The sequence below is a fragment of the Gouania willdenowi genome, chromosome 3 (genome assembly GCF_900634775.1).
Source record: "Gouania willdenowi chromosome 3, fGouWil2.1, whole genome shotgun sequence".
Classification (NCBI taxonomy): Eukaryota; Metazoa; Chordata; class Actinopteri; order Blenniiformes; family Gobiesocidae; genus Gouania; species Gouania willdenowi.
The window spans coordinates 44,184,117-44,204,289 of NC_041046.1; the positions used below are offsets into that span (position 1 = coordinate 44,184,117).

Consider the following 20,173-nt stretch of genomic DNA (forward strand, 5'->3'; position numbering starts at 1 on the left):
CCCACACGCTTCATTACAACGTCTCCCAGCATCAGAACCTTTTCAAAGTGTCTGGTTGAGTTTTATTTTTTATAGAAATGTACCACATCTGTGGATAAGGTCATTTTTGTGTGTGTGAAGCACTTCAATGATGACTGCTTCATCAACCTCCACCAGTATAAAGAAGGATTTACAGAAAGACTTTGTCTGGTTGAGGGTTCAATTCCTTCTATCTTTGGAGACAATGAACAGAGCACTTCGGTAAGCTGTAAATAACGCTAAAAAGTGTGATGATAAGACGTCCCTGTCATTGTTTTGTTAGCATTAGCAGTTGCACCGTCTTCATATGTTAGCGCTGTGTGCTCGTTTTAGATCCTTGATGATATGACCTACGTGATTTAATTTAAGTCTAAGGTTTTCATTAGTCATTTCATTTTGCCGTTTTTGTCTTTGAAAAGATGTTAGCGTTAGCTCGGTGCTTGTGTTAGCTCACTTGTTAGGGTTCTGCAGGTTCATCATCTTCATTTTCATCTCGCTCCACTGGGTCAGACTCTGGCTGGAACATGTAAGGCTGGATGGACAAGTCTAACGTTGTTGACATTTTGTAAATAACGTGTGAATAAATAGTTTCTGCACCGCTACATAGCCGTATCTCTTCTATCAAACTACAAAAATGGCCGAGCAGGGTGGAGTGGAACCGAGTGTCACCTGAAGAGGGGGCGGGGTATGGAGTGTCTCATTTGCATTTAAAGAGACATCACCAAAACGAGTTGCTCTCAGAAGCACATCAGAAAAGGGGTAGAAAAGGGGTGGGGCTATAATAATGAGGAATTCAGACCCAAGCATTGCAGTTCTGCTTTATATAGACCACAACTGTATGATTTATATGTAAAAAGGAAGGATTTAAAGGCATGATATGTCTCCTTTAATCAGTCACATCGTCTCTGACGCCCCTTGTGCGCGCGTGAAGAACATGTGTCTGATATAAGACATTTATTCTGGGCTCACAATATTCTCTGAACTTTTGCTTCAGTACATCAGTCCTGTTTGACACTTGCCCATCTCCAAAGAAGAAGGCGTTACTCACTTTGATGGTTTCTTCACCTGCCACATGGAGAAATGTGACACACTGTAGCTTTTCTGGCTTCTCAGCATCTCCGCTGGCGATCGAGAAAAGCTCACAGCGCTGTGTCGTGGTTTCCCCAGGTGGAGATGTGAGCGATGAAAAAGATGTAGTGTGGAAAAAGGGATCATCGCTGAAACTGGCTTGCATAATAACACAAAGTTTATTAACACAAGCAGAATCAAAAGAACAGGGGAGAGACAAAAACCCTGTGAGAGCAGCCGGGTCAGATTTACTCTGAAGCAAGAACAGGAGAGAGAAGCTTATATCTTTCACAAAGTTCTCAGATGTCACGTGATTACTTAACAACCCTTTTCTGGAACACAAAGAAAGGAAGCAACATTTGTCCATTTAGGTGATAAGACCCTCACATGATGATCTCATTTTGAGGTGGAAACAAACAGCTGGTATTCTTCCAACATCCTGAGTGACCTGTGGGGATGATTAAATCTCCTGGGCTCCGCAGGGGGTCGGAGCCCAGAGTTTGGAAACTTAGCAAGTAAACATTGATTGATTGTTTATTTTTGATCGTAATGTAACAAAGAGGTGATAACAGGAACAAACCTGTTCTTTGATTCTACTATTCCTTTGCTTGGCCAGGAATGCTGAGGCTAGCACAGTCAAAGTTCAATTTAAATGATTTAATTTCCTACACGTGAAGCAGTAAATACACCTCAGCTGCAACCAAGTTCTCCGTGAGGTTTTCCTGCCGGCTCAGGTTTGGCGGTGGTTTGAGGTTCGCCATTTTTAGTTCACCCTCCAAATTTATTCTGACACCATGTTATGTCCTTGTTATAAAGAGTTGACAGGACAACCGCAAAGTTTAGGGTCTCCACACACACTTATTATGCAGCATTTGATTGCGCTCGGATCTCGGAAAAATCTGACAGAACGAATCGAAAGAGTGCAATTAAACGGCCCTTGAGCTCAGAACCCCGACTCGGGAACTCGGACAGGATCCAAGCCCCTTGAGTCGGTCAGAAAGCAAAATGGCGGCGCCCACTGTTAGACGTATAATCATTTTCTCCTCAATGTTAACTTTTATGTGCGTCTAATTTGGCATGTGTGTTACTAAGCCCAGAATAACTCTGTAGTGTATTTTCATCCCGCTCTGCGTAAGTAATGATACCGTATAGTTCAATGCACTCTCTGGTTCAAAGAAGCATGTATTCCCACTGCTGGTGCGTTCAAGTCTTCCTTAAAGTGTATGAGGTTTCTCTCTCTCTTACCCTCAATGAGCTAATATATATTTCCCCAGCAGGCAAATATAACAAGCTGTGGCCATGTTTTCCGAGCTTACTGAATGAAACGCATTTACCTCGAAGGTTGAAATTCCTTAGGCTGCTTCCGAATAGTCTCTCCTATTTCCTATCCACTTTTCCTTAACACCGTGGATGACGACACGGGGTTAAGGAAAGGTGTTAGGAGAGGAGTTAGGGAAAGGCCATCACGTTTGTTTTGTCAGACGCACTTCCACTAAGTGACGTAATAATCTGACGGCCGCAAAGGTTCGTGACGTCTGCCGTGGATTAAAAAAAAACTACAAATTTCCTAAAATGGACTAAAAGCACATTAATAACACTTTCCACTGATATAATCTCAAAAATCTCAAGGAATCAAAGGAAAAGAGGTTACCAGACTACGAGGAACAAAAGGTAAACTAAAAGAACGTCACATTGAGAATGGTTGATCACACTAACATGAACATGAATTATGTTGAATAAAACAATGTGGCTAAAAATGTCTGATCCATATTTCCTAAGCCACAGAGTCTGTTTTGTGTCCGTTATAATCTGATATTACCTCTTACACATAATATACTGGTTTTAGATTATTTATTTAAAGTTGTTCAAGGCATGTTATTACATTGATAACTTACATGATCTCTGTTACTTATCGTGAGTTTCCATGAGCACTCGGGTGTGTATCCTTTTAAATGTTGTTGTCTCCTTTGATAAAGGATGTATCAGTGTTTCCTAGGCTAAAGGAAGTAAACAAAGAAGCATTAAGCCTCTTTTCCTTAGCTTAAAAAGAACTTGGACACTCTTTATCATGGCCGCCACTTAAACACTTCTGGGAGTGAAGGTAGAGTGGATAGGAAAGGAGATAGGAAAGGAGATAGGGACTATTCAGACACAGCCAACACTCACGTGCACACACCAACACAAGGAGCACTTGTGTTTACTTTTCGTTTTAACAATTGGCTTTAAAAAAAAAAAAATTAATAAAAAAACACACTTACATTTAATGAGCCACTAAAGTTTTTAAATCTAGGGGCTGGGACCCCATGTGGGGCCACTTGGAGTTTAAAGGGGTCACCCAAAAATACACATTTTTTTTCAACCTAAAACAATCTTAAACAACTGTATTTCTATTGACTTTGTAAATCTAGTTCAACTAAAATGCAGAGCAAAAAAATAAATAAAAAAAAATCCAAAAAGCTTAGGAAACACAGCATTAAATACTGTTTCTTTCCACTTATTTACAAAATGAGATTTAAATGTGTCATCACTTGTTCATTCCATCATTATGATCTGGAGTTGTTTTTAAATAGTTTTCGAAACAAAATGTAGCAGCTGGACAAAGGGGGGACTTGAGCCAAAAAAGTTAGAGAACCACTGGTCAAAGTCTAAAACATTTTATTGAATTCAATAACTGATCAGTCAGTAGCAAAGAGCAAACGGCGCTAAAACGCTGATTAAAACAACTCACTAAAACAAATCCCTGATTCACAAAAAGGAAAAAGAATCACTCTGATGTCCCACAGTGACCGTACCCACATTCTCACGCTCCTCACACACACTTATTGACTGGTAAAAGGCTTCATCAGTGCATTCATGGTTCTAAACCTCTTTGATCGCAAAGCAACAGGAAGCGAGTGCAGCTTGTTTGTTTTGTTCATTTTGCTTTGGCGAAGCCCACACGGTTGTTCTCGCGGTCGAACACCGTGTAGTACTGGCCGATGAACACGTCTCCCAGGATCCACAGAGGCCCAGCCGGAGCGGGAATGTCCAGACCCATGAACCCACTCAGACAGATGGTTTTACCAGCCTGAGACACCTGGAGGTTCCACAGAGAGAGAGAGGGAACATCAGGAAAACACGTCTAACAGTCATTACAACAATTTACTTAGATTTCCTGACATGTTTTGACTGTCAACTGCCACTCGTCTTCTCCTGCTGATCGTGTAATAATTCCAGCAATTAGACTGCTGAAAGACGTCAGGAGATCAAAGTACATTTCCTGTAAAAACAGTTGTCAACACGGGGACAAAATGAAAACGCCTTCCCCTAAAACGGTTAATTATGTGCGCGTCCACAGGAAAAGGTGGAAAACGTGGTAGTAAAAATAGCAGGCCTGTATGTGGCTCAGTAACACTGCCACAGAAACACATGGAAACAAAAACAAAGCATAAAAAAAGGAAGACGACGACACTGAGGATGTGCACAGAACGAAAAAACAAAAGAAGAGGAAAGAGATGGAGACAAAAAACAAGACGAGTTTTGCTTATGGGCCAACAGCAAGGTAGCACTTCTACTTTGTTGCCATGGTTACTGTTGTTGTGGGGGGTCACGTATGTGGGGCTATGGCGTCATCGTTTGCGGAGTATGCGCACATGCCGTTTTCACTGGGTGCCCCAGCGGGTGGCGTTCACAGACCTTCCCGTTTTCAGAAGTTATCGTATTCGACTTTCAGATTGTCGTTACCGTGTGAACGCAAAGCATAAATGATGAAAAACCTACAGTATATCTAAATTTGGGTCTAAATAAAAGCTTAACATATGAGGTCTAACGGAGGGTATGAGGGTCTTTGGCCCCCTGCTGGTGACCCACCTTCAGGACGTACTGCTCTCCAGTCAGACTGTACGTTTGTCCGCCCACATTGAAGGTGATGACGGGCAGCGTTGGGACTTTATCACAGTTCACCATGTACTGAAACACAAGCAGCCGTCAGTCAACTTGGCAGGAGAAATAAAAAATGACATAAAACCCATAAATCATTGTGTACATTTCTAACTGCACATGTCAGTCCCTCCAAACACACACATTTATTGAACCTCTACAATATTTGCAGGGCTCACAGTTTTCCCATGATTATTTCACATGATGGCAGCCTTTTTCTAAACTTCATTTTTCCAAAATCCTGCCATTTAACTCAAATTATTTCACAAAATCTACTCCCATATATTCCAGGCTAATAAACGCACTGCTGTATTGGCAGCATTGCAATAATTTAGCAATTATTCAAAAACAAAATTCAGGTAAAGGCTGCATCGTGACATAGGCTGCACCCTATTGGCTGATGAGGGTGTCCTTTAGATAACTCGGCCAATCAGAATGGGCAGATAGGCGGGCTGGACTGAGTCAGAATACGGACGTGATCACTCCTGATACACCTAATGATTAGACCAACTTCATGCTGTTTATTGTTTCCTTCTTTGACAAAATGGCAGATTTTTACTTTATCCAGGCTGTTGCAGTGGTGTGTGTGTGTGTGTGTGTGTGTTCCCCGTCAGCCTCAGAGTCTTGTGTGCGATCGCTCCTGAACAAATGTAACTTAGTGATTTGACAACTTTATGCCGTCTATCACTTCCTACTATTAAAAACTGGATAAGATATCTTACATTTTAAAACTTATTGTACTTTTTAATACACTTCCCACCGTAAATGCATACGTGCGCACTGCTTTGTGGTCCGGAAATTACTAGTATTTAATTTTGATTTAAGCAAACCTCTTATTTTAGGCACAGAAAAAGAGAAAAGCTAATATTCAATAGATGTATGACTTCTGATGTAATTCACTCCAACACAATTTCCCTCCACTCAGACCAGTGTGTGGCTGAACCAGAGACTGTAATGTCTAAACAAGCAGCACTAAACAGTCACAAACCCCCCTATAATTGAAGCACATACTGTGCCCATTTTAATCCCCTTATTTGCATACATTTTAACCAATTTAGGAAATATCCATAAATCCCTCTATGTTCCCTGGTTAATCCTAATTCTTTGGGACCTCGGTGTGTTCTCACCTCTCCCTGGATGAGCGGCAACGCTCCGATGGCTTTTTGCAGACTTTTCACCTCAGCAGAAGGTCCTGTGATCATAGACGTGCCAGAGTCCACGATGGCCTCACAGCCTCCTTTACACAGAGAGAGCTGACTGCCCACCGCCATCCTAACGCACACACAATCACAACACGACACACACAGTTACAGTCACAACACGACACACACACAGTTACAATCACAACACACACACGTTCCTTCTTTAAAGGGATCATCCACTGTTTTTATAAATGTGGCCTAAAACCTTTGAAACATACTTAGTAGATTTATGTCAAACAAAACACATTATTAAAAATAGGACTACTTTACAGTTTTAGAGTCTGTGTTCTTGAAATCATGTGATTGATGATGTCACACGGCCCCACTGCCTATAAAAATCCCATTGTTTTCTATTGGAGTGAAACAATCAACCTGATTTATAGATAATTTAACAGATTTTTTGGTTGCTCTAAATAATTAGGAAAAGTTAAAGATGTCAATGTAAACCTTTTGTTCACAGAAAGAGGATAAAAACAGTTGTGACCCAGAAAATAATCTGTGACCGCAGGGGGCGACAGTTCCAACTCTGTGGTTTGGTAGTAGACAATGAAGCAGAGAAGAAGAGCTCTCCTAAGGGACCTTTACTCTCCCTTAAACAATGTGCTGACACCCTCTGGTGGCTGAAGTTAGCAAGTAATCATGGACTGTTGATGGACTCCCACCCAAAAGGACTTCTATTCTCAGGGTTTGTCTCTTCAACAGTCTGTGATTTACTCACTAACTTCACTTTTCCTGATTATTTAAAACAACCAAAAGCAGCACAACTTGTTATTTTGACTGAAAAAGCTGATAAATGATGTATAAATCAGGCTGAATGTTTCACTCCAATAGAAAACAATAGGATGTTTACAGGCAGTGGGGCCGTGTGACATCATCAAACACATGATTTCAAGTGAAGTAGTCCCATTTTTAAAAGGAAACAAAATAATGTGTAGATCCCACTAGGGCTGCCAACTTTGGTTGTTTAGTCGACTAATCGGTCGATGCTGTCATGAGCAATAGGATCAGTTTCAATACCGTAAAAAAAAAAAAAAAAACCTTCAATGCACTTATATAGGTGATAAGGAATAAATATTAATATAATGTACAGTATTTAATGCCTAAACATTATTCTATGTCCAGCAACAGCTGTGAGTCTGTGCTGCAAAGAAATTAAATAAAATTAAGTGTTTAAGCGCTTTAGCGGTCAATGCAGTGCACAGTCATCAGATCAGATCAGATCAGATCAGATCAGATCAGAGAGGGAACAAATGAAGACAGGCTTGAAGCACAAGCATCCACTGTTAAATCAATTCTTTTTCTGCACAAGAACATGGATTATCCTTATATTTGATACGTGGATTATGTAAATAGATCCACTGCTGTCTCTAGTGCCGCGGCACACACTGCACACCTGTGTTTGACGTGCGTTTGTTCCCCGTGCGCTGATCTGATGTTGACATTAACAGTTTATTAATAAAAACAGGTTTACCACTAAAACAAACGTAAATATGTCATTTATATGAGGGAAAAATAGGTTTTAATAGTGGGTTTCAGGTCAGACTCTGATATAAATACATAATGTGTGTCAGAACTGTAGGTTTCACTTTTACTTTGTCGGGTTCTGGTCAAAGCTTGAATAAGGTTCATATCATAAATGGTCTGTATTTAAAAACAAATCAACACCATAAAACGCCAAACCTAAATATTTGTCTCTCGTTTTAATTCTCCTCGTCCTCCTCTGGACCTGATCATTCATTCTACTTTTTTTTTTTTTTGGTTGACTAATCACTACGTGTGCCATAGTCTTGGTCGACCAACCATTTCCTTGGTTGATTACAGCCCTAGATCCCACCCACCCTCCCTCACCCGTCCACGTGGATCTGCCAGTACGCCTTGCGGGTGACGTTGGAGTAGTGGAAGTCTCCGCTGTAGTATTTGGGGTCGGTCCCTCCCAGCAGCAGCTCACCACCAGGCTCCGTGTCGGGGTTCCTGATCAGAGGTGACGCAGAAAGTCAAACAGAATCAAAGCCGAGGATCGATGTTTACGATGGATCAGCAGGAGTTTCTCACCTGTTCAGGTAGAAAGAGAAGATGTTCTTCTCCACTTTCTTCTGGCTCATGATGTTGTCGAACACTGGGGTGACCCCGTCCACAGAGATACAGGGGTACGCCATGCCGAGGATGCCGTCAAACTTGGCCGCGACGAAGACGACACCGGGCTGTTTGATGGCTTCACCAAAAAGCTGATTCTGCACCGCCATGTCTCCGATCTGCAGCAGAGAGAATGCCCACGCATGAGCCGACATTGGTTAACACGCTAAAGCTGACATAGGCAACTGGCGGTCCGGGGGCCACATGTGGCCCTGAGTCAAATTTTATGTAATCCAAAAAGTTGGAAGGAATATGCAGCCCAAACATAATACACTAAGTACACAAAAACACACAGCAAATTCCAAAAATACATAAAATGACAACAAAAACACAAAACAAAAACACATTACAGAATAGCGCCAAAGAGACACAACTGTTAACAAAATGACAGGAAAATACAGAAAACAAGAAAATTACAGAAAGTGACCCCAAAAAAAGCACAAATCGAAAACAAAAATGCAGAAAATTACACTAAGAACACACACACACACACACACACACACACAAAATGACAAAAAAACAACAAAATGACTAAAAACTGAAAAAAAGATAAAAATCACAAACAAAGACACCCTTTTTCCCTTGCATTAATGCTCTGATTGGTCATTATTCTAAACACTGACACAAGCGTTGATCATGCTGTAGATCAAGCTGTGATAGAGTTGCTCATCCCTGCACTAAAGGTAACCAAACCAGCAGAGGGCGACACATCCCTAGTAAATGACACTTCTTTAGATTCAGAGAGGGGACTACAACCTGATGCTTTAGGACCAGATTTAAATAAATCTGTGTGCAGACAAATTTGAAGAGGAATTTAATCCTCTTCAAGGTTAATCAAAGGTCAATTCATAGCGTTGGTGTCAATAGATATCTACTTCCTTGTGAAAGGAAGGAAACTTTGAACAAATATTTAACTTGTTGTTTGGCACAATGCCTTTGATAAAACACAGTTGTTTATATGTTCCAGTCAGGTTACCACGACAACACAGTTTCATCAAAAAACTAAATAAAAATTAACAGGATTAACTCAGAAAAATCACGAGATTTCAAATTGTAATGTTTTGACAGCACTTGTACTAAGTCTCATTAGCCACTTGTTCTTAAAGGATATATTTAGTGTAAATGTGTATAACAAAAAAGAGATTTAATGTATTACTAAAACAAAATATGTGCACCGTTTTATATATAAACGTTTTTTTAGAACTATTTTATACCTTCTTGCATAAACTATGGAGAGAGACCATTTTGGTCAGAATGACACACGTTCGCTTTTTTACTTTGTCTGCACATGCTGGGTCCTCGGCTCCTTGGGGCTTTATAGGGTGTTTATGTAGGGGGCGGCGACTGCTTCTCGGCTTGGGATTTTGGGGGCGTCTGAGGGGCTGCTTGGCCATGGGGGGGTGGCCTGGGGTTCCTTGGCCCCCCCCGCTCTCTCTGCTGGCCCTGTAAACCCAGGCCCGGGGCGGCGCCTGGGTTTACAGTAGCGGTTCTTGCACATACACTGGTCTATGATGCACTGGCATGTCTTGGAATGTGGGATAAAACTGGTACTGGGCTTAACTTCAGACACGTTGATCCTAAATACCAACTTTAGGTATTACCACTCACTCCTTCCCTCTGTCCACAGCCAACACCATTATACCTAAGCTTCACACACCAGACTGGCTTGATTACACAACACAATATACACAACTACAACTTCACATCTCACTTTAAAATATTTAACTCTTCCCCACACTTTACATTTACCACCTTGAGTCTCTCCCCTGTTCCCTTCCTCCACTTTCTGTGAAGAAATTCAGTTGGGACGTAACTTTTGCGAGGCGCCCATTAGCTTAGCCCATTAGCGTAGCCCATAGATCCCTGTCATAGCAGCTCAGTTTAAAGCAGTGGAACATACCACAGAATTTGGTCCAAACGTAAACATTTTAAATGTGTATACCTTACCGATATTATGGAGCAAACCTCTGGATAACTCTGACTTAGTGTCGTTATTCGGCTCAGAGATGCTAAACAAGTGTTTCTGTGGGTTTTTTCTCTTGTTGTTATAGCAACCATTAACTTTACACCCTGCCATTGTTCAGAAACTGTAAATCCTGGGTTCCCAAAGCGGGGTGCGGGTACCCCCAAGGGTTTGCTAACTGTTAAAAACACTGACAACATTGGAAACTAGAATATAAATAGAGCAGGTAATGCTAGATTAATGTTATAGCTAGGTCAATGTTAATGCTGGGCTAATGCTATTGTCATGTTAATGTTATTTAAAGGTTAATGCTATTGCTAGGATATTGCTAGGTTAATGTTAATGTTGATGCTATGTATTGCTCAGTTATTGCTAATGCCAGATAATGCTAATGCCAATGCAGTGTGATGCGGGCCAGCGCCTGCATCACACTGCCCCAAAGTATAAAATAGCCTCAAAAAGTCCTTTTAATGTGTTTTTTGTTTTTAAATAAAAAGGTGAACATATTTTGTTGGTAATACATTAAACACATTTTTACTCCTTCACAGGCATCAGTGTGAATCATGACATTTAATTTGTCTAATGAAAAAATAATCTTCTGAGACAATAAAAAGTAAACCACACTACTTCTGCTGTGGCTCAACTATTAAATATCTTTTAAACTTCCATCAGTGACAAAGTGAGGAACCGCTGTGTTGTGCAGGAATGATCACAAGGCTTAGTTACTAATAAAAGGAGAAATGAATACAGTAATGCTTGTGTTTGCATTAATAAGAGGTTGAGCCGACTACAATTCAAAGGTCACGTGACACAAAATGTTTTTTAAATAAATAAATCAGAAAATGCCGCTGGCTTTACCGTGCAGGTGTCCTGGCTCAGGTATCCGGACAGACTGCCACTCCCATACTGGATGGCGAATGCCGTGCCATTCTTCACGTACGTGCTGGATTTGGCTGAGTTGTATTTGTGGTGAACCACTGAAACAGGAAGTAGAAAACAAAATGGCATCAGGTTCACAGACGGGATGTCTGGTTTTGTCTGTGTACTCACAGCAGGCGATGTCCAGCAGTGAGCAGTGGATGGATGGAACCCACAGGTTGGATGAACCCGTGTCAAACACCACGGTGAAGAGCTGAGGGGGCGTGCCCAGACCGATCTCACCATAATACTGAGCCTGGGAGAAAAATAATATAGAGAACCTGTAAGTGTGGAGGTGACGACTGTTCTCAGATTACAGTAATCTGATGAGAAATGTGCAGCTGGGCTGATTAACAGGGTCACAATGTGCAGAGAAATAGGTGGACAGGCCGTCCTGTGAGACAGCAATAGTTACAGTATAAATAGAACAAATGGTTACAGTTACAGAGTCATAAATCAGACACTGCACTTTAAAAAGCTTTAACAGAACACAATGATGACATTAAAAAACAGACGAAAAAAATTTCAGGCAACTCCAAGGTTGAAAAACACTGACATAGGAACTCATTGCACACACCATTCTACTTAAAGTTTCATGAAAATTCTCTCCACTGTAAACACTCGTATTGACTGAAAAGTTTGGTGCATTGCTTCATTCTTTCTATGATTTCTCGTGTTTCTTCTGCAGACAAGGAGGACACTGATTGGCTTGATTTTATTTTTGTTCTTGTTTGTTCCCAGTATTCCAGTGAATTCCCAAAATTTACATTCACCATTGTTTTGACACAACTTTCAGCAAAAAAATGTGTTATAAATCACAGTAAAAATGAAGTAAAAACACTTCTATGCATCCGTCCTCAGGACTCCGCATCCCACAATGCAATGCGTTAACGTTTCCAACCATGTGAATAAGAAAGTGTTTACAGTGGAGACATCAAAAATAGAAGGGTGATTTAAACCTTTTACATGTTTTGTTTTTCAAGCAAGGGATTTATTGATCTATGAGGTCGACACTTGTTATCAGCTTTAACATCTTGAATCTGTTTTATTTTATCTTAAAAAGTAAGAACTTTGCACCCCCCCCCCCAAATGATTTAGATTGTCTGATTTTGCAAATAAAGTCCATTAAATTTGTAACATTTTTCCTAATCTTTACCATCTTGTTTCTTTTTTAAAGCCTTTCACTTCAGTCTTATCAAAGAAAACTAGTGTTATCTAGTCTATTAAAGATTTATTGAAATGATAAAATGTGGGTTAAATATTTGTGTTACATGATGTCTGCCCTGGTTGAAGGACTGAGACAAAGAATATAGATTATTACTTAAATAAACAAAGAGTTGGTCAGCTGAGGAGGATCAGGAGGCTTTACAGGAGAGTCAGACGTTCCTCTTTTAATCACTGACAGGAAACAGGCTGCATGTGGGGACGGGATTTACTGGTGAGGGAGGGCAAACGTACACAACACCACCTTCTTTGTGTTGCTTTGTGTCTCACGGTGCGTTCAGGGACAGCCATACTCACATCCAGGTAGTTCTTCAAGGTTTCTGGGGTGGGCTGGCCTGAGGTGGGGAAACCAAAGTTGTACTTGATGGAGTTCTTGGAGGCCAGAAGCTCCTCAACGCCACGGCCTGAGTCGGTCAGCTCACGTCTGATGGAACGGAACTTCCTCAGGGGGATTCTGGGAAGGGGAGGGGGAGGTTGGTAAGAACAGGGATTGGGTATTTGCACTTTACCTTCCACACCCTCTTACTTCTCTCTTCTCTGTGTATGCAACATATCAAACCCACAGTTTAACTGAGTTCTTAGGTGCGATAATGAACCTTTTCCTGTCGGTTTTGGTTCAGGGTTTTGTTTTAAATGAGCAAACTGAGAACAATTCTCACATTTCTGTATTTCCCAACATTACCAAGCCTGAGTCCATGTGATCTGAACTATTGGGTATACATTAGAGATGCACCCAAATATAAATGAATGGCCGCAAAAACAAAACATCGAAAGAAATTCTTAGTCCCATTGCATTCATGGCTCTGAATGTTACTAACCACTAAAATTTAAACACTGCAATTGTATGAATTAATATTAATGCTTCAAAGAGTAAATCAATTAAAAATATGAAGATATTTAACACCAACAATGCACTATAAAAATAGAATAATAAAATGTTTAACTTGTCCTTGTCTGTATTTTTATCTTGTCTTTTACTGTAATTTCCTGCAATGTTGTAATTATTTGTATTTTTTAATGTATTCTTGCTCTTGTTGTCTGTATTTTTCTGTCATGTTGTACATTTACTTTGGGGCCCGCATAAAATTAGACTGATAACCGCATGTGAGTTTATGCCGTTTTGATGCTGTGGGTATACTGAATGTCTCATCGAATCAATGTCATTTTGTGGTATTTAGCAATAGGTTTACCCAACTGATTTTAAAAAATGGAAGTGTATCAGCTGAAGCTGTATTAGCAGAGACTGGAGAGGAAAGTCATTCATAAGAGACACTAGAGGATGAACTGTATAGCAAAACTGTGGCGATGCATCAGCAAAGAGCATGGAGAAAGTGGAACCTCGCAGCTGCTCCAAAGATCAACTGGGCTAAAACCTGGAAGTCAGAACCATCAAGACACAACTTCCTGATCCAGTCAGTGCACAACGTTCTCCCTAGCACAAGCAACCTGTACACTTCTCCATCATGCCCGCTGTGTCTAGGGTGTGGATCTCTAGAACACGTCTTAAACTTCTGCCCCAAAGCCCTGGAAGAGGGGAGGTACAAGTGGCGCCACGACCAGGTGTTGAAGGCAGTAGCAGACACCATAAGGACTGGCATACAGCAGAGAAAACACCAGCTCCCAGTAACAAAGTACATCACCTTTGTCAGGAGAGGGGAGAGACCTCAGACACAGCAGACGACCTCTGCGGGCTTGCTCGCCTCGGCTCGTGACTGGCAGCTGCCAGTGGATCTTGGGAGACAGCTGAAGTTTCCAGAGCATATCGCCACATCTGCACTTAGGCCAGACATAGTTTTATCATCTAAATTCTCCAGGCAAGTGGTGCTCTTTGAACTCACAGTCCCCTGGGAAAAGAGAATCAAGGAGGCTCACGAGCGGAAGAAGGTGAAGTACGCTGAGCTGGTTGAGTCCTGCAGGGAGAATGGGTGGAGGGCCCGCTGTGAGCCCATTGAGGTGGGCTGCAGGGGATTTCCAGGGCAGTCCCTACACCGAGCCCTCCGGCTCCTTGGCATCAGAGGGGTGCCGGAAAGGAAAGCCATCAAAAACATCAGCCAAGCTGCTGAGAAGGCTTCCAGGTGGTTGTGGATCAAGAGGGGGGATCCATGGTGTAACATGCCGCTTGTTCACCCCCGGTTGGGTCGCCCAGGTGAGGGTGTCTGAAGATCTGGGACCCTAGATATCCCATGACACTGGGTTCTTCACTGAGGATGTGTTTTTTCACTTTAATTAGTCACATTGGATTTAAAATCAAACAGGACACCATTAAGTCTGTGTTTATTTCATTTCATTTGTTGTGACTTCTTATTTAAACATTTTGTAGCCGAAGGTCTTTGAACTGTTTCTTTACTTTCGTCTGTTTTTCAGATTTTTTTGGAGATACAATATTTTCTCCTCCGTCTGACGCAAAACAGGAAAAGTTATTGATGTGATCAGCAGTTCATCATATGCAGTAAGATCAGATTACATTATTCACTCAATAGTTAATTTTGAGACTCAATTTTTATTCTGGAAATTTTTTTCATTCTTAAATTATATTAAAAAAACACACGCATTTTCTAAATGGAGTTAGAAATCAAGGTGATGAAAAAAAATGTAAAAGAAAAAATCTGATGTATTTTTTCATATGTAATGCACACTTGTTTCTTACATAAAATAAGAAACTTGAAACTCATTCATTCCTACCTTTGTGAAAAAATAAAAATGTTATGAACATTTTTATTTAGGTTTGTGTAAATGTCATTTTCATACAGATATGTGTCGGACGTCTCATCACGTTATGCCCTCACAGGTCGGTAAACTATAATGTTGCGTTAGTTATGTAGCCGTTAGCAGCGAAACCTGTTTATCCGGTGTTATTACAGGATTTCCGGGTGTAACTTACCGAATCAAAGCGTCTCCGCTCAGGAACAAAGAAGTCAGAACGAACAGCAGAGGAAACTTCATGTTTTCAGAGGAACCCACACTAACTCAGCAAATAAAACACTTTCTTCCCTTAACGCTGAGAAAAAACGGAATTTATCAGCTGACTAACACCCGTCACGTGCTCCTCTGTCTCATGACACGTGTCGTCACTTCCGGAGTTTAAACGGACGATATTATATTGTATTAAATATGCAATTTAAAGACAACATAAAAGAAAAAATGACCAAACACACAAAGATGAACTCAAAAACAAACTTAAAAAAACAAACAAAAAAAACACATTAAATTACAACCAAACACAATGATATTATATTATATTATATATAAAATATGTAATATAAAGAGAAAATGACAGAAAAAGACATAAAAAGACAAAAAATGAAAAATAAAAATACAATATCTCCAAAAACACACAAAAAGACAGAAAATTACACGAAAGGACAACAAAAACACAAAAAATAACATACAATTCACAAAGTACAACAAAACTACATTCAAATTACTCCAAAAACCACAAACGACAGAAAAATACACATAATACACACAATATCTTCAAAAACCCTGGAGGGACAGAGAAATATACAAAAGGACAACAAAAACATACAAAATATCTCCAAAAGTACTAATAATAATAATAATGAACATCAATTTCGGATAGCGTTTTTTTGGGAACTCAAAGTCGCTTTATAGAATACAGAAAGAAAAAAAAAGATAACAATGAAAGTAAAAGAAAGTTTAAAAAGGTAGGGTTTAAGGAATGTTTTAGAGTTCTGTATTGAGTCTGTATTCTTGATGGATTGAGGGAGTGAGTTCCAGAGGGCGGGGGCGGCAGCAGCAAAGGCTCTGTCCCTCAAAGTTCAGTGCTTAGTTCAGATGATGGGTGTAAGGAGGTGAACCATCAAGTTGATTAGAATAATTTAGGTAACATGTCTACACTTTGTCTGTGCCTTGCATGTTGTTGTATTTCATGTTTGGCCGTGGCTACGGGGACATTAAACGTATCCATAGACTGCCACTCTATGAATACGCAGCGCCCTTTGTTGGCCAGGTTAGGTCACGTGATAGGTGCGCCACGTCACTTAAAGCTCATATTTATTCTTAGCTACCCCCCTAACTCTAACCGTAATCCTAACCCTAACTCTATCCCTAACCCTAGAATGTTTATTTTGGTCGGATATGTATTTTTAAAGGTGGAATTTGCCGTGTTAAATATGTCAAAATTGTTGTTTTTTTTGTCAAAAGCGGGATTTGAAATCACGTTGTTGGTGAGTGCAGCGTCTTAGACCACTTTGCGTTTATGTAGAAATGCTCCGGAAATGTATCTATAGTCCCGGAGGCTATAGATACATTTAACGTACCTCCAGACACTTTCTTCATGTTTTGAGGGAGATGAATCTAGGTTTGGCGTTCTATCTTGTTAGTGCCATATGCTAATGTTAGCATCAGCATGTTAGCTTGTACAACTGAGCCCTGTGCCTTCTTTTCATTAGACATTGATTTATATCATTTTAAAATAATAGTTATGTGGTTGTGTTGCAGTTTCACCACTCACACACACACACAAGTCATGCTGCTCTTGTAAAGAATAAAATGCATTAAAGAAACAGCCAGCGTGGTCATTACACTGGTTAACTGCCTGCCTAGGAACGCACGGGGAAGCACAAGGGCCGTTTCTGTGCTGTGGTGGGAGCGGAATCTATGTTTTGAAGAGCTGAGAGTTGTGAAAGTGTTGTTTGAGATGGGTGATGACCGAGCATTCCAGGATTTTTAACAGTAGCGGGAGATTGGAGATGGGTCTTAGATTGACCAAGTTGTCAGGGTCGAGACCAGGTTTTTTCAGGAGGGGTGTGATGGTGGCGAATTTGAGCGGAGAAGGGACATAACCAGAGCTAAGAGAAGTGTTAATGATGCGGGTGATGAGAGTGGGAACGCAGGTTTTAAGCAGGGGAGATGGGATGGGGTCAAGATGGCAGCTAGTGAATGTCATGGTGGAGAGGAGTATGCTGGAGACAGAGGGAAAGCTATGGGAGGTGAGTGGAGTGAGTTCAAGTTTCTGATGGTAAACAGGAGGAAGTGGATGCTAGTGAATGATGTATGGTTTGTATTTTTGTGTGGAAGGATGACAGGATGTTGTTGCATTTGTCTGATGTGAATGTGGAAGTTATTTTGTCCTTGGCCCCACAATAAATAAAATATCTTAAGGAAGTTCTCAAAATCTAATGTCTAATATGTCTATAATGACATATTTTACAACAAACAGTTTAATATTACATTTAGGTTTCTGGTTAGGGTTATCTTTACAAATATGGTAAGGGTTACGGTGAAGATTCTAATAAATATAAATAATAAAAAGGTAATTTTATCCGTTTTTTGGAGATGAGAAGTGAGTATTGTGTTTGTGTAAATGTGGCTTTAGCTGAATAGTTAAATAAAAGCAAACCTCCATCCTTCAGTCCACAAATCTAATGAGCTATTTAAAGCACTCTGCCTTCCTGTTTAATACAATTACTGCCTCTCATACTGATGATGAGCAATCTTCACCTAACTGGATTGTTGACAGACGAGTTACAGATCATTATTATGGATTAGTTCAGCCAGTTGGCCATGCTGGAAAGTTAAGATGTGTCCAATAAGTTTCTGTGAGAACTCTAACCTGAAGGAATGGGAACTTTCACAGACAGTTGACAGATAAACTATAGCTGGTTATTAACAGTTTCATTTAAAAAAATCACAGTTTCAATTCAGCGGTAATAAAATATTTACACTAAACAGATACTCTATCTTGTTTATCTAAAGCTGTGGGTTCAAATCTCTGTTTTGCCTGTGATCATGTCGGCGCGTCTGCTTTCACACCAGGATTAAAGCAGTTGATAATTCTTTATGTGTGTACTGTTTATCCTGCTTACGTCTGACTTTACACAGGTGAAACCCTTCTTCCTGATTCTCCTCACTACTTAAGGAGTGTTTGCTAAGCTAACTGATCATTAATGCAACCAAAGGATGGGAATATTTAAGTGCTACACTTGACAGAGAAAGTCAGACCTTTGCCGTTTTGTTGCGATTCAAATGCAGCGCTTTCTTAGCCTGGAGATAAGCCACACCCACTTCCTTACTTTTTGTAAGAAAGTGGGTGTGGTTGTCAGTCCAATCTTTTCACGGACACATGCACGAAACGCGTCTCCATCCGGTCAACCTATTTTATGGCAGTTTGTGTACTATTTAAAAGGTTGAAACCCTGCTATTTAAAAAGAATTAAAGATTTATGTTTTGAGTAAATCTGATTTATTTTGGTTTTTTAACTTGTTTTCTGCTTGTTTTTGATTGTCAGTTATGTTTATTGTGTTTCTGTTCATTTTTTTTTTTTAAATTAACAATTAGAAACACCACAAAAAAGTCACATATTTAAATGTGTATTATTAAAATATTAAACAAACGTTGTATGGTCGGTTTACGTTCAAATATCACGTCCCAGCAGCTCTGTCGTAAAGGTTGCGAGTGAAGGAAGTGACGTAGTCTACACGTCTGGATTGAAAGGGTCTGAAAGAATCCGGTCCGTGAAAGTATTGGGCACTGACAACGGTAATGCCGCCATTTCTGGTCACTTCCTTGTTTTGAAAGAAACCGAGCCAATTAGAGTCATACAGAAAGAACATCATGTCTCCTGTGCCAAGCAATGTCAAAACAAACATGGCGCCCCCCAAAGAGGAGATGTTCAGAGCTGCTGCTCTGCTTGTTTTTAAAAGACCTGGATATATCATTGAAACTACAACAAGTAGAGGCTTTAAAACTGTAAGTCTGTATCGTACTACACGCCATTGTCCTCTGCCGGCTCCATCTAAGGAAAAAGATGTACGCTTGCCGCACTATTGTTGCCAGGTCTGCTCTTGGTTTGATTGGTTACTCAGCACGCGTGTCCTGCCCCAGAACTCAAACTCCTGGTGAGCGCTTCCAGATGAATAGCCTGTATTGAACTAGGGGTGTCCTGATCTAATATTGATATTAGCCAGAAAATAAACATGGGATTTTATCGTACTGCACCTAAAATCAACGATATAAGCGCTCCGATAAAATCTTCCGTTCCAGCCCTTCTATCCATAGGTGACTGTGGTTCACACTCCAACAAAGTTCTTATTCAGTTGTAGAATACTGTAGATATTATGTTGAAGGTTAAAATGTATGTAACCAATTGGTTAATATTAAATGGTTCAGTTTTTCTCATCCCTACTGTTGTTGACTATTGTTCTCTGTTTTAACATCACTTGATCAAACCTTTTCTAACATTCCACACTACAAAATATGTAATAAAAGTACCGTATTTTTCAGACTATAAGGCGCACCGGATTATAAGGCACACTATCAATAAATTGATCTGACTGGGTCTATTTTCATACATAAGGCGCACCGGTTTGTTATTATTATTATTATTATTATTAAGACGCATTAAGCGAAACAAAATAGTCAGATAAGTCAAACTTTAACTCATTAACAATAACTCTCAACATTGTTCAGGTTTTTCACATAGAATACAGAACATTACACTCACTTTTTCAGTTCACAAGGCGTCTGACTACGGTAGCCCTAAAGCGCCAAAAATCCATCAAGCAGTGCAGCTTCATAGTTTACCAAAGTTGTATTAAAACATTTTGACAAATTAATTTCATACATAAGACGCACCTGATTATAAGGCGCACTGTCGATTTTTGAGAGAATTGAAGGATTTTAAGTGCGCCTTATAGTCCGAAAAATACTGTATGTATGATTCGTGCTGATACCGTATCGGATCGTTATCGGCAAATACTCAACGCTG

General features: G+C 40.2%; 1 protein-coding gene across 1 annotated transcript; it reads right to left on the reverse strand.

Moving 5' to 3' along the window:
- Window positions 1–3,724: 3,724 nt before the first annotated feature.
- On the reverse strand, window positions 3,725–15,520 carry ctsd (cathepsin D). The gene is made up of 9 exons (XM_028434437.1): window positions 15,326–15,520; window positions 12,742–12,898; window positions 11,353–11,476; window positions 11,161–11,279; window positions 8,259–8,458; window positions 8,055–8,177; window positions 6,132–6,276; window positions 4,936–5,034; window positions 3,725–4,162 (listed from the first exon to the last, which is right to left on the reverse strand). Exons 1-9 carry the CDS (start codon window positions 15,385–15,387, stop codon window positions 4,001–4,003), a joined length of 1,191 nt encoding a protein of 396 aa, XP_028290238.1. The 5' UTR covers window positions 15,388–15,520; the 3' UTR covers window positions 3,725–4,000.
- Between the last annotated feature and the right edge of the window lie 4,653 nt (window positions 15,521–20,173).